A 14,734-nucleotide genomic window follows, 5' to 3' on the forward strand; every position below is an offset into this window, starting at 1 on the left:
AGACAAAACTTGGAACTTGGCTGAGCTGATTCGTTGTTTTTGGGATAACAGTAGCTGGGAGAACGTGATGTGTGCATAGCTTGGTCGGTCTTAGGAAATGTGAATGGTTTTATCTGTATCTCGGGCCCTAGTGTAGGCTTTTTTTTTGGATAATAAATAAATTATAGGATATAATCATTTCTCTCGATATTAGTATTGGTATCGATTGTTTGATTGTGTAATTGGATCTGGATGTCACTAACTTTGAATGGACCGAATGATACATTTACAATAATGTTGTTTTTCAGTGATTTACACGGTCGACAAAATCATCAGCATATTTGTATTACGTTTGTTATGAATTCCTTATTTCTCAGAATTCAAATATTCGACCAAGTATGTAGGATGGTTTCAATCATAGTGAAAACAACGTTTGTCTCATTATACACTGTCGAGAAAAAGTTTTATACCCATTCTTCTTCAGCTTTTCTTTGTTAAACGGATGCTTTAAAATTACCACTTTATTCATCTCCGAACATTTCATTGCCAACATTGAGATTTAAGCAGTAAATAAAGGAAGGAGTATTAATTTCAGATACCAGAATATCCCTTATTATGTAGGTGAAGCAGGTAGAATGCTTCCTCTATTGGTATTGACGGTTACTCTTCAGTATTCAAAATGAAGTCCAAGCTAGAGGAGAAACTCTCGAAAAATGTACTTGTGCAACGCAAAAATCCTTGCACGTAATGTTGGCCCAAGCAGCTTCCGGGACAGTAGTTTTTCACACGGCAACAGGAAGGGGAATGTTTGCCGACATGTTCGAGGCCATGAAACTATCCAAGTTCGCCAAATATATTGTTTTGCTGGAAAGGTGATGTTTTTATCATCAAAGGTACCACCTTTTCAAGCGTTGTTTGGACGCTATTTTGACTGAAGAGTAAACGTCAAAATCAAAATAGAGGAATTATTTGAGACACGCAAGGGGAGGGATGGACAGCTTTTTTAAATTTTCGTAGTGTGTATAAGAATACTTGAATCTTGCCTGCCATCTATTACGTGAGACGAAGATGATTTGAATTTATAACCGGATGAGTTTTTATCAAACCGCTTCGAATACCTCGAAATTATTGATGTGAATCAAGTAGATTTTGAGATTAAAAGCTTCTCGGGAGACAATTCGTCAAGTGTTGATCGAAAATCATGACATCAGACGGAAAAACTGTGACTTTTCCTATTGTTACACCTTCTCAAATTTAAAAAAAAATTGTTTAAATTCACTGAATCTCACATGAATCTGCAATAGGATATGGCAGAATCAACAGTTCGGCTGAAAAGTTTAAAAGGTAACACAGTAAAACTATTTTGTTGCAAAATTCAATTTTATTATTGCCTTCGAGGGTGATACAGCGATTATAGCGATCTTGCAACTTTTCTATAGCATTTTTATCGTACTTTTTCGATTTTCCTCAAAATAGGCCTCAGTTTTGGTAATCACTTAGTTATCGGTCTTAAATTTCTTGCCAGCGAGCATTCTCTTCAGATCTGCGAACAGAAAACAGTCGCTGGGAACCAGATCTCGAGAATACGGTGGATGCGGAAGCAATTCGAAGCCCAATTCGTGCAATTTTGCCATCGTTTTCATTGATTTGTTTTTTCGCAATAACAAAAGTTGTTCACTCTCAATGCCGTAACTCACGAACCAATCGACCGATTGCTGTCAAATTATGACACGTATCCATGGAATGATGGTACTTTGTGATAGTCAAGTAGATTTTTTTTTCAAGAGGCGCCATTTAGACGTCGACCTTATGAACTTTTCAGCCGAACTGTTACACAAATTTGAATTTCTTAAGTCTTTACAGTGATTAAAATTATTAATATTTCGGATAGTTTTAGCTTTTCAAGTTATATTTGGTGACGAAAAACACCAGGTTGAATTCACGAACACTGGTATGATTTACGAAAGAGGGAACAATATTTCGCACTGGAACTTCGATGTCGTATCAAACACATAATGGAAATATTTTAATTCGAAGTAGTCACCCTTTGATTTCACTTAAGAGATGCAATTTGTGGATTGACCTCGAATATTTTTTTTTTGTTTTTATGAAAGACGTTCGCCGACTTTTTTTTTGACATCTTTATAATAGATGAAGCTCTGCTCTGCAAGTACATGTCCTACTGAATGGGTTTTTGTTGCGTTCTTCACGGCTTCAGCGATGTGCGTTGTCATGCCGAAAAATCATTTTACCGTGTTTTCGGGCCTATTTCAGGTTTTTTTTATCAACGCAAAGTTTTAATTTATCATTTGTTTTCTGTAGCGATCTATAATCACCGTTTCACCCGGATTTAGTAGCACGTAGGGCACCATACCCTCCTAGTCCCACCACACATAGTACATTGTCTTACGGCCGGAACATCCATTGTCCTTCAGATCGAAATCGCAAATTTTAAATTGCCAAAACCATCTCTCTCATGTTTTCATTGCAGGAGCAAACGATATGCTTCGACCGCTTCCTTTCTTCAAGTGTAAAAAAACTAGCGAATGCCGCAAATACTCTCTATTTATAACGAAGCTTCTCATTTTTAATTCGTTAAACAACCAGGTGCAGAAAAAATTTGGAAATCATTTTCATTTGTTCAAAAATTTTTAATTAAGAGTGAAGTACTGTTTTGTCTTAAATTCCGAACACTTAAGCTTTGTTGACCATTAAACAGTGTCTCATTACTCAAAATGGTACTCTTCGCGGAATGAATGTGGTTTTTGGATACAGTAGAGCATGTTCCTCCATTTGTCCACCATCAAATTGATTTACATATTCATGGTGAAAAACTGAAAAATATGTGTGATTATTTTTGTCTCAAATTCCGAACACCAAAAATGTAATTAAAAAAAATATCATAACTTTTGAACTACTAGACCGATGCAGATGATCGATATATCAAATTAAAGCCAGTTAGCTACACTTCTACACTCCCAAAAATGTGGATTTTGTGCTCCGAAACTTGATTCTAATTCCAAACTTACTAACGCAAACATTTTATCGCTGGTTTTGACAGTCACTTTTTGCAAATGCTTAGTATTATAAGTTATAGGCAGTATCGATACCTGTAAATGATTTTAAAATGCCTATACTACAAAGAATGTAATATTTATAACATCGAAATTCACTAAATTTACATTTAAAAAATGAAGTGTTCGGTATTTGAGATAAAACGGTACTCTATCCGCAAAATAGAATTGTTGACTAGTAAAATTTACTCTTTATGAAAATGTTGGTGGTTCCAAAAAGAATCTTTTGTGTTGACGTTGCACAATGGTCCGAGAACGAATTCAAGTGGAAATTTGTATATAGAGTTCGACAGTTATATTCTCTGGACAAAAACTGTCTTTGCCAAACAAATTGCGACATATGACCAGCTTGTGTACTACCAAAACTCGTTGTTATAATATCAGATTATTTTCAGACACAATTCTCGTTGAAGATTTCTCAACCACTTGCAAATAACTCGTTTCTCCGTTACATGGAATTAATGTTTGATACAGAAACTATTATAGAATAAAGACAGCCCTAAATCGGACAATTCCTTTCTCGAGTTTTACTCGCACATTCGGCGATCCATTTTTATTTATATAGATAGAAGAAGATATAGGAGTGCGTTTTATCACATTCAAATCCATTTCATTTCAGCGCAAACATCAAATGGACTAACAACGCTTGTCAATATGTAATTGTAGAACATATGCGAATTGAATATTTCGAATTCTCCCATTTTGCTTCAGAGTTTTCCGAATATTTTCAATTGTCATGTTTGGTTGAAATATGTGTATTATTTTTACGAGACCCCCTCTCCATTCCAGAGGAGAGAGGGGTGTCATACCATCACAGAAACATTTCTTGTACCCAAAAACCCACATATCCCAAATTTGGCTCCATATGCTTGATTAGTTCTCGAGTTATGTAGAAGTTTGTGTTTCATTTGTATGGCAGCCCCCTTGCCCTTAGAAAGGGGGTAGGTGTGTCGAACCACCAGAGAAACATTTATTGCTCCCTAAAACCTTCATATGCACATTTTGGTTAAATTTGCTTGACTAGTTCTCCAGTTATGCGGAAATTTGTGTTTCATTTGTATGCTAGCCCCCTTTAGAGAGGAGGAGAAGTGTCGAACTATCATAGAAACATGTATCGTTCCCCAAAACCTCTATATGCTAAGTTTGATTCCATTTGTTTGATTAGTTCTCGAGTTATGAGGCAACCTCCCCCCTCCCCCTATTAAGAGATGGGTAAGGAGTTTCAAACCACCATAGAAACATTTATTGCACTCTAAAACATCCACATGCCAAATTTTGTTTCATTTGCATAATTAATTCTCGAGTAATGCAGAAATTTATGCTTCATTTGTGTGGCAGCCCCCCCTTAGAGAGGGAGGAGGGGATTCGAACTATCATAAGAACCTTCCCCGACTCCAAAACCCCCTACATGCCAATTTTCATGTTGATCGGTTCAGTAGTTTCCGAGTCCATAGGATCAGACAGATAGACAGACAGACAGGCAGACAGACAGACAGACGGACAGACATCACTCCATTTATATATAAATATATATATATATATATATATATATATATATATAAACATTGACTGGCCTTGTTGAGGCAATGCTGCTCAAGTTGCTGTTATTTTTCATTATGTTATTAGAAGCATTAAAGGGGCTTAAAGTATTTTTGACCAGATAGGTGCAAACTGTTCTTACAAGTCTAGTTGATTCAGGTGTAATACAAGAGGCTGAATTTCATACATTCTGTCAAATGTATACCGTGAATTTGTAATGTTAGATCTTTCCGCTGGACATTTTTAATTTTTTTTAAGTTGGTACCACTATTAGTGGTCGTAATGCCACTTTTGAGCGCGATCTATCATTTAGTTTGTTTACAGCGTCATTAGAAACAAGTTAACTTTTTTTTTTGCTTGGCGATTTTTCTCCAAAAATTTAATCGCAATCGAGTGGTTAAGGACATGCTTGAACGATCAAATCCTGATCCCACGATCATCCAGCGCATCGAATCCGAAACCACGTCGAAGTCGATCAAAAGAGAAGATAATGCTGAATGATTTCTTCGATATTCGTGGTGTTGCCGGCCCGGAATTCCTCCCGGAGGACCAAACGGCCAATTAAAAGTATTACGGCTAGATTTGTGGAAGGATAAAACTTGGATTTTGCACCAGCTTATCGATCGATCTTTATGAACGAATTTTTGACAAAAAAAAATGGCATGAGCGTGATTGAACAAGCATCTTACTCTCCAGATATGGCCCCCGTGTGACTTCCTATTTCCAAAACTCAAATTACCGCTTCATGGGACCCTTTTTTAAAGCATTGAAGACATAAAGGGTAGACAATTCCCAATTCCTGTTGGAAAAAGTGAAGGGCCCTATTTATTATCTGATAAACTAAGCATTTTCTTTAAAAACACAAATTCCTGGTATAAATTTGACAGAATGTAAGACTGTGGAAATGCTTCACGATTTTACGTTGGAGTACATTGAAAATTGAAAGGGTGTTCTAGGAAGAAAACAAAAGAATTAATGGATCGTATCAAAGCCTTTTCCTGAATGGGCAGAGATTTAAATTAGTATCAGCAGAAAACTTCCTGTTCAGATAGATGAAAACATTTTGTTTGATGAGTGGACAATTATTAGAGGAATCATAATTAATGGGACAGAAAGGTGAAACAATGTACCGTTCTGAATCATATTTCGGACAACATCATATTTCGGACACTTTTTTCTAATATCTTGAAATGCTTAATGCACTGATGATATAACTATAAAATTAATATCACTATTGCTTCTTTAGAGTAATCCCTTGGTTTCACTATCATTTCATATAAGAATTACATTTGAACTATAACATAATCGGCAAAAATCTATCAACACTACTTATTATCCTTTGAGTTTGACGTTTCCTTAGCGTGAGCACGTAGAATTTACCCGTTCATAAATATTTAAATTTCTCCCGTGTTTCATCAGTTCTCATCATCGATAACAGTTTACTGTGATTGCTTGGTAAGTGTTTCGCAGTTGACTATGAAATATATTCAAGTGTAATGTAATTTTCGATCAAAAATTTACAAAATAAAGTGTCCGAAATTTGAATTCAATCTGTCCGAAATTTGATTTAGTGTCCGAAGTTTGATTCTTATTCGCTTCATTTGATCTCATTCTATTCGATGATTTTTTTATGTTTTCAATCAAATAGGTACAAAAGTAGAAAACTTAAAAGCATATTGAACTAATTTTTTAAAAATATCAACCAAATAATACCTATACATAAAGTTTAGACCTGTTTTCTGCATCAAATACCTTAAGCGTCCGAAATATGATTCAGAACGGTATCCATGCCAGTTGCAGATAATTAGGTGCAAATAAATATCTTCAGAAAACAAACTTCTAGAGAGTACGGAATTCATGAAGATAACTGAACTTTGATCTGGAATGTGACAAATTGTTTGATAAAATTTCCAAAAAACATATTCTTCTTCGCAAAGTCGCTTCATCATCTAAATATTTCTTCCTTCGTTATAGAGAACATAGCAGTTCCATCTAAGAATGTTTGATTGTTTGGTTTTATTCTTGTTTTTTTTATTTCATTATTTGTACTACGTAATTTCGAGGAGTAATCAATTCCTTCTTTAAGCGTTAATTTTGCTCCGGATCAACGAAATTGTATAATAATCATTTTAGACAAAACAATTAAATGTCCAAGAGTTATATGATTGTTAATTATTGACCCGAAAACTTGTTTTAATAGCTTGAAAATTGCTTTGGGAATTGAAATCACACAAATCTACATATAAACTGGAAATCCATTTAGGTGTTATTGCGATGGGAGATTAGGATGGTCACGCTCACACGCCTATGCATTATGCTCAGCTCTCCAAATTCTATTACTTTTCTACAGCTGGAATGAACCTGGTGAAAGCAGAAGTTCTATTATCGAATGCTCACGAATGCCGCTATCGACCGATGATTCCAATTCTCAGTGTTTAGTTAGATTCCTCCTTTTAGCCGTGATAATCGTTTTCCGGCTAAACGAAGAAGTATGATGACTCGCGGTACTTTTTGAACAGACCTCGTATATTATATAAAATACATTTCGAGGGATGCAATGGGTGAACATGTGTAATTAGGACTCTGTTCCATCGAAAGACATGATAAAAAAAAATTCAGTTTGACGTATTGTATTATAATTTGATTAAATTGACAGCAACAGTCACAGACGAACGCTATCAACTGGATTAAATGCATATGAGCTGACCATTGGAAGGCAAACGACCGCAACACTGTGATAACAGCTTAGAAAACATCTTTTATATATTTTTGGTTTTTTTTTTGCAAATGAAAACACGAATTTATTCCCAATAAGAATTTTTCTCAAGTTAGGAAATGAATAATGATTGTGGGGACGAGATCTGGAGAATATGGTGTGAGTTCCACCGTTTTTATTGGTTTATGCAAGGTACAGTTGGAAAAAAAAGATTACATCCAACTGCAACTTCGATTAGTCAATTAGCACTGTTTGCCCTGTGCGTTGGTTCACAGTAGATTTGCATCGGGTCAGTTTTTCGTTCAACGTCCTAATTTCTCCCTGGGTTCTCTTCAAGGAGCTTTTCAAAGCCGTATTTTCGTTGCGCAATGCTACCAACTGTGCATCAGTTGCTGCGGTTCGCTTTTCTGCATCGCTAAATGAGTTCGTGAGTTTCCCAACTTCTGCATTATTTGTCTGACTAACCGGAGCATTGACCGGAGAGGACACCTTCACATTCGATTTCTGTGTCGCAGCTGGAGCGGACGCGAATGTGGGCTTCACTGTTGATGTAAATGATCCGCCTTTAGTAGGAGAATTTCGTTGAATTTCGGCTAGTTTCTCGGACTTCAGCAAAACGAGCTCATCGAACGTCGATCCCAAATCTCGACAACACAGCCCGCTTTTCAAAATCTGATGAGGAGCACACTTCTGGCTTGTAGCGACTACAGTCAATTTCTTCGCGTTAAGCTCCGCCAGTGTCGCTTCAATGTCATTGCATACCCAATCGTTACCGCCGAGTGAGATCGATCGCATCCTAGGAAAATTGGCCAAACCTTTCGTTACCTCAAAACTAACCAGGAAATTATTTTCCAGCAGTAGCTTTTCCGTGGAACTTATTCCCTTGCTATCGTTAGCGAACAAACGCGTCAATTCGTTGTTTGACAGGTCCACTAAACTCAACGTTATCGGCTTGTGGTCAGAGGTCGCCACCTCGAATATGTTGTTGTTTGCGAGATTAAGTTCGCGTAGGGAGTGCATGTGTTTGAAAAGTGCGAAATCCACACTCAACAAACGGTTGTACGAGAGATCGATGTGGATCAACTTAGCGAAGCGTGCAAGCGTATCAATGTTGTTCAGCCGGTTCCTGGAGACGTCCAAGTATTCCACCATGAAAATGAACGATCCCGCATCGGTCGTAAGCTTGTGGATGTGATTATTTCGGGCGATGATTTTTTTCAAATACCTCGAAATTGTTAGCGCCGGTAGCAGATTGTTACTCACATCTACTTGCTCAAGTTCGCGCAGACCGCTGGCGGGTTCCCAGTCCATATGAATCAACTGATTGGATGAAACGTTCAACTGCTTAAGCTTGTTGCAACCCATCAGAGTTATACCATTCAGAAGGTGCAACCTATTGTTGGCCATTCTGATCGACTCCAAATTTTGACACAATCCGAAGACATTGTCCGGCACGGTTCCAACCATGTTATCGGAGAGATCCACATGTTTCAAATATGGCCACTTTGATATCGTGTTGGAGGAAAGTTTCTTCAGTCCGATCGCGGTAGCTTGTAGTGTTTCCACCATAGGAAATTTGCCAAATAGAACGTCTGGAAGGTATTCCAGTTGGGAGTTTTCGAACAGCAACACCTTATCAGAAGAAACTCGCGCCGTTGTATCGATGACATCCTTCTCCTGAACTTTAATAGATTTCAGCAGACATGTTCCGGGTTTCTGTTGGGGAACACACGTCAATGGGATCGATGTTTTCGTTGCTTGGCCCTTGACAACCGCAAGGGAAAGTCTGGAATTGTTAGCAAACGATTAGGTTCTGTTCCACAATCAATGGTGTGTTGAGTCTACCCGAGAAGTATTGCCACTCTGGTCCACATTTACGTGTTTACTGAGTGTGGAATGAATATTAATGAACCGATTTGCTGAATAAAGCCGATAGCGCTGGACACATGTAGTGATAGAGGCTAATCGTTTTCAAACAGCCTGTTCATAAGGTGCCAGCAGTTGTGTTTCACCGACCGAAACGATCAGTTTCTATACACACCAATATGTTTTTACATTTAAGTTAGCTTAAAGTTGAACACTGAACGGTTGTCTTGAATTTCGCCTAGAATATTTCCTGTGTAAAATTTCACTCTTCAAGAATATACAAACAGGAAGGCTTATCCCTGGAGTTGGGTTAGGGACATTTTAAAGACCCTGTCACTGAACATAAACATCATCCCACAGGTGTTGCTGTAATGGAGATAAAATCTCAACGCGAAAAGTGCCTCTCTCTCACACACACGCATCCGGAAGTGTAAACGTCGGCTCGAGTTGTTCCGAGTGAAGCCGCTTCTTCTTGAACAAGTCCGATTGTTTCCCCGTCGAGTCAAACTTTCCTGTGTTACTGCGCCTTTCCAAAAATCACTCAGCCAACCTCCCGCTCGCAATGTCGGAAAAGCACCCACGAGGGTGCTCTGGAAAGTTGTTTGTTTTCCTCCGATAATGGCACCATGTTCAAACAGAGCGGAGCACACGCACTCATCGCAGGCGGAACCCCGGACGATTCGTCGGAGACAGAAAATAACACTATTTCAGTTCAATGTTTATTTAATGGTGAAGTCTAGTATTTTGTAATTATATTATATGTGTATCTCTCTTTTCCGGGCTAAAGTTTCGCCCGTTTCGCCCTGCTCTGCTTTGGATTTGTTTCATGCTCGAACGCTCGATGGTGAGGAGGTTTTCCCGCCAAGGGGTTAATTCTGTTGGCTGCTCAAGTCTGCCGGATGTTTACTGGTGTCTCAGAGGAACTCTTCACAGCCTCGAGTACAACCGAAATGGATGGATGTAGGGCCTCGATTCAACGTGTGAATATTTTTACCAGATCCTTGAAGCTTTTTGGGCAAAAACCGAAGATTGAATAAATACTATATTTTCGTTTGTGACAGAAAATATTCGAAAGTTTAACGGCAATTCATTCAAAAGAATCCGAAATAATACGGGTTTAGCTTAGTTTCCACCCGCTAAAGTTAGATGATATAGTAAATAATTTTAGTAATAAAAACTACAAAAACACAGTTAGGAGTACGAAAGCATCACATTGATCCGAAAAAAGTAAAGTAGAAGTTCATCCATTATTTGAAGAACATTACGGTGATTGAGCTCCTTCGTATACAACATGAAAAGAGCGATTCAAAAATTAAAATCATTACTTGTCACTGACAAACCATGCTCTTCACATTCGAAAAAAAAACCAATACGATGAATTGTGGGATAATGAGTATACATTCTTGCATGACAAGAATTTGGAAACAAACTAAAAGTTGTTGAAGCAACTGTTTCCAAACGTTCCCACAAAAATATGTACAAATATTTCCTAATAATGCATTTTTCGGACTGAAACTACATGAGGGTCCAAATCCAATATCACTTAGCGCGTAGAAATTCTTGTGCATCGGTCGAAAACTGAAAAAGGAGCAACGAATCAATAATAACTTTTGTTTTTAAAATTGGTAAAAATTCTACCGAAACGATTGATTTGTTTTAAGATCATAGTGATAATAGTTAATTGAAATAAGTTTGTGTATTTTGATGCTTCGAGGAAAGTAGCATACTAAAGACAATTTTCGCTTTGGTGAAAAAAATATTTTGCATCAAATGTTTGTACACCCACATTTGTTTACGCGGTTTTCTAATTAACCTGTTCTTTCCGCGTATTTTCCAATTGACACGGTTCTAACGCGGATTCTCCAATTAACTCGATTTTTTACAAGGTACCTATTCCCCGCGTGTATTTAAGGCAGTATTCTAGTTGAGAAATTTGAAAAAAAAATCATTTTTTTTTCCTTCATATTTCTGTGCTTTAGGCATTCAATAATATACCATAGAAAGGACATATCAAAAATCGTATTATTTACCTAGTTAGAGCCATTTTAGTGATGCGGTATCTAATCTGATACGGCCACAACAATGAACTTCAAACGCGTTATTCTCGAAACTAGTTTTTTTTTCAAACTGGCGTACACTATATCTCAAGTTCTGGGCCTGAACTGAACCGATCCGTGTCGAATTTATATGAATACAATCTGTAGGCATCTCCCTATCGCAAGAACCTAAAAAAATAAATTTTTTAAGTTTTACTATTTCTTAAAAATCAGGAAACGTGAGAAAATACATTTTGAACCGCATTTTGTTCTTCAAACGGCCGCTATTTTGTCAAAAAATTAGCACGATTTCGAAACTTATTTTTGTTCTGATTATATTCAGAAAAATTGCTCGACAGTTGCGAGCGAAAAGGTGCGACTTTCAGACTGAATGTTAGGTTGGAATTGTACCAAAAAAAAAATTCCAAACGATGTCAAGCAGGGATTGAATCCAGGCCGGCTGGGTAGTAGGTTGATAGGTTGTTCTACACAACCACTGGTGCAACCAAACTAGTGTTGATAGAAAACATTTCATATTCTCGTTTAACTACTCGTTTAACTACATATTTGATAACAGAACAAAAAAGTAAATTCAAGAACTATAGGAATCATATTTAACAACATAGTAAAGCATTAGAGAGAGTAATATAGTTCTTTTGATAAACATTATAGCCTGAAAAAGGAATATACAGCTCGGACTCGATTATCCGATTATTAAAACTGCTCATATTGGTTACATTCATGTTTCATTGAATTATCGTATTAGGTATGTTTAAATGTTAAATCAACGTATTCATTTAAATTTGGAATTTCAACGCATAAAAATCTACTGCGGATAATCGAAACTGGAACAACCCCTTTTCCAGCCCTTCCTCTACCTAGCTACGTTCAATTTTGTTCAAATAATCATATTTATAAAGTATATTAGGCGCCGTGCACAAATTACGTTATTTGTGCACGACGCCTTAACAAAATATATCTGCTCAAAAAAAAAAAAAAATCAAAACTAAAATACTCTGGATAATCTAGTTTAAAATGCCGGATAATCGAGTCCGACCTGTATTAGGGAGGAAAAACCCCTTATTTTTGGCGTAAACTGTATTAAACACGAATCGGAATATTATGCAAAATGTTTAACACGTTCAGCCCAGCGTCGGTCCCTAGGGGCCGACGATGACCTTTTTGATAGGAAACGGCTGACTGACTGGAACTGACAGTTACAAAATAATAAAATAAAAATATATACTTTTGTTTCCGGATGTTTTACAAAATTAGACTACTTTCTAGTCGAATTGCTGACTATTTTCTATTTATACAATGAGTGTTTTTGGGAACTGGGACCGGCACTGATATTGTGCAAACGCTCTTGATGCGGGCTGAATGGAAAGCGCAGCAAGAAAAAATCGGGGCTTAACGTGTTAACGCTTTTTTAACGTCGATTTTGAGCCTCTAGGCGATTGTTGAAAATAACTTGATCATTGCTGTGATCTTAATGATTTCATCGAAGATGCTTTACCTGTGCAAGGCATGTCTTCAACATCGAAAATACCTGAACGGAATCGACAAAACCGAAATTGTATGAACTTAGAGGTAACAGTGTCGGGACATCATTCAAAATTTGAACCGCCTGGCTGAGATTTTCAAAGAATTTTTTTTCCATTTTTGACACCCTTTTTACTTACAAATGAATGAACAAAAAGTGTGGAATGACCCTTCTAACGAGCACAAATCAAAAAATTTTTATGGGAAGTACGTTAAATTTCTTTTTCCAGAACTGAATATTATCTTGAAAATTTCCAGCTGAAAAATGCGATTTAATCGTCTGAACTATAACGTATTTCGGTGCTGTATCGGTTGGCTATTAATGAAAATCTTTACTTGTTTACATGTTACAATAAAATCTAATATTCGATTGAAAATATATCTTGACGATAGTAAGCCTAATGATGAAGTTTTTCGAGAATGTTTTTAAACGAACTTTGATTTTAACTTGAAGATTAGGATCTTTATTTCTATACATTGATAGGATACCGCTATTAGGGTGCCAATGAGTGTATGGGAAAAATTTCAAAAAGTTACCCTATACAAAAACACCCTTTGCCGAATTTCAGCTCAACCGCACTTAAGGGAGAGTGGTGCAAAGCGGTCAAAGTTTTAGTTTTTTGAAAATCGAAAAATCAGCCAAGGCGGGAGTAAAGGAAATCGGGGTTTTCGATTTTTTTATGTCAAATGTCTTAAAATTGCATGAAACGCCGAGATCTAGTTCTGTGATCTCGAAAAAAAATCGGGGTTTCAAAAAAATTATGCCAAGTGTCTTAAAATTGCATGACACGTCGAGATTTACAGCTATCTTAAAAAATTTTTTTTGTCAAAAATCTATCTTTCAGGCGAAAAACGACCAAATGCCAAATAACATTTTTCATGACAAAACAAATTCGAGATAACTGTAAATCTCGACAAGTAGTGCTATTTTAAGACATTTGGCATCAATTTATTTTTGGAAACCTCGATTTTTGGTGATTTTTCATTTTTCAATAAAACTCATATTTTAACGTTTGTGACACCAGTAAATGAAGTCGGAATGAGCTGATATTTTGCATAGGGTATATTAACATTTCGTAGCAAGTTCTGAATGAAAATTCGATATAACTATTTTTATTGACACTCAAAACCATACTTTTCGTTTCGTACTCCGAAAAAAAACCAAACCCAGAATGCCGATTTTTGACAAAAAAATTTTTTTCGGGATGACAGTAGATCTCTACAAAATTTCAGTCAAAGAAAGATCGTTTAAATTTTCATGAAAATATATTTGAAGAATAATTTTTTTTACATTGAAATTTAAAAAAAAAATATTTTTGTGAAAATTGAACTTTAAAATTTTCTCAAAAATATTTTTTTTAACTTCTTAAAAAAAATTGTGAAATAACCCATATAAGTATCAACAAGTCGTCCATACATCGGAATTTTTATTCTAACAGCAGCCTTTTCACTTTTTTTTTTGAAAAAGCAAAACTAACAACGAAAAAAGTTTGCAGAATATGTGAATCGCGATAATTTATGCATACAAATGTTACGAGTCAAACAATAATAGTAATTTTTCAAAGAAAACATGAAAAAAATTGTTGTCAGAAAAACTTTTCCCCTGTAAAGGTGCCCATCTTCCGATGTATGGGTAACTTGTTGGAAATTGTATGGGCTATTCATATCTTGTTTTTTTTTTACAATTTTTTAAAACATGTTTTCGAAAAAAAAAATAATTTAAAAAAAAAATTTTTTCAATAAATTTTTGTTTCAAAATTTCTTTCATTTTATTTAATGAAAACATGAATAATTTCCTACATTTCATTTTTCGACTGAAATAGGTCTATAAGACCTACAAATTATAGATTTTGTTTGATTTTTTTTTTGAAACTTTTAGTTTTTTTCAACATTTTTTCGAAAAATCTCTATTAAAAAACTATAAGATCTACAAGTGCACCCCAAATTTTTTTAGCCGTTTTCAAAAAGTAGCTGAAATAGTA

The 14,734-nt window shown here is 36.1% G+C and overlaps 2 protein-coding genes across 3 annotated transcripts in view; both read right to left on the reverse strand.

Moving 5' to 3' along the window:
- LOC129764871 (Krueppel-like factor luna) overlaps positions 1-14,734 on the reverse strand; it is a 118,896-nt gene that overhangs the window by 54,969 nt on the left and 49,193 nt on the right. The window lies entirely within an intron of this gene.
- Positions 7,453-9,300, reverse strand: LOC129764870 (nephrocan-like). The gene is made up of 2 exons (XM_055764420.1): positions 9,154-9,300; positions 7,453-9,094 (listed from the first exon to the last, which is right to left on the reverse strand). Exons 1-2 carry the CDS (start codon positions 9,180-9,182, stop codon positions 7,543-7,545), a joined length of 1,581 nt encoding a protein of 526 aa, XP_055620395.1. The 5' UTR covers positions 9,183-9,300; the 3' UTR covers positions 7,453-7,542.

This window comes from Toxorhynchites rutilus, chromosome 2 (genome assembly GCF_029784135.1).
Source record: "Toxorhynchites rutilus septentrionalis strain SRP chromosome 2, ASM2978413v1, whole genome shotgun sequence".
Taxonomy (NCBI): Eukaryota; Metazoa; Arthropoda; class Insecta; order Diptera; family Culicidae; genus Toxorhynchites; species Toxorhynchites rutilus.

Bases quoted from the DNA above. Each gene is read 5' to 3' on its own strand.
- LOC129764870 (XM_055764420.1), bottom strand. From the start codon at position 9,182: ATGTGGACCAGAGTGGCAATACTTCTCGG. The intron at 9,095-9,153 runs GTAGACTCAACA...TAACAATTCCAG, and splicing joins AGAGTGGCAATACTTCTCGG to ACTTTCCCTTGCGGTTGTCA.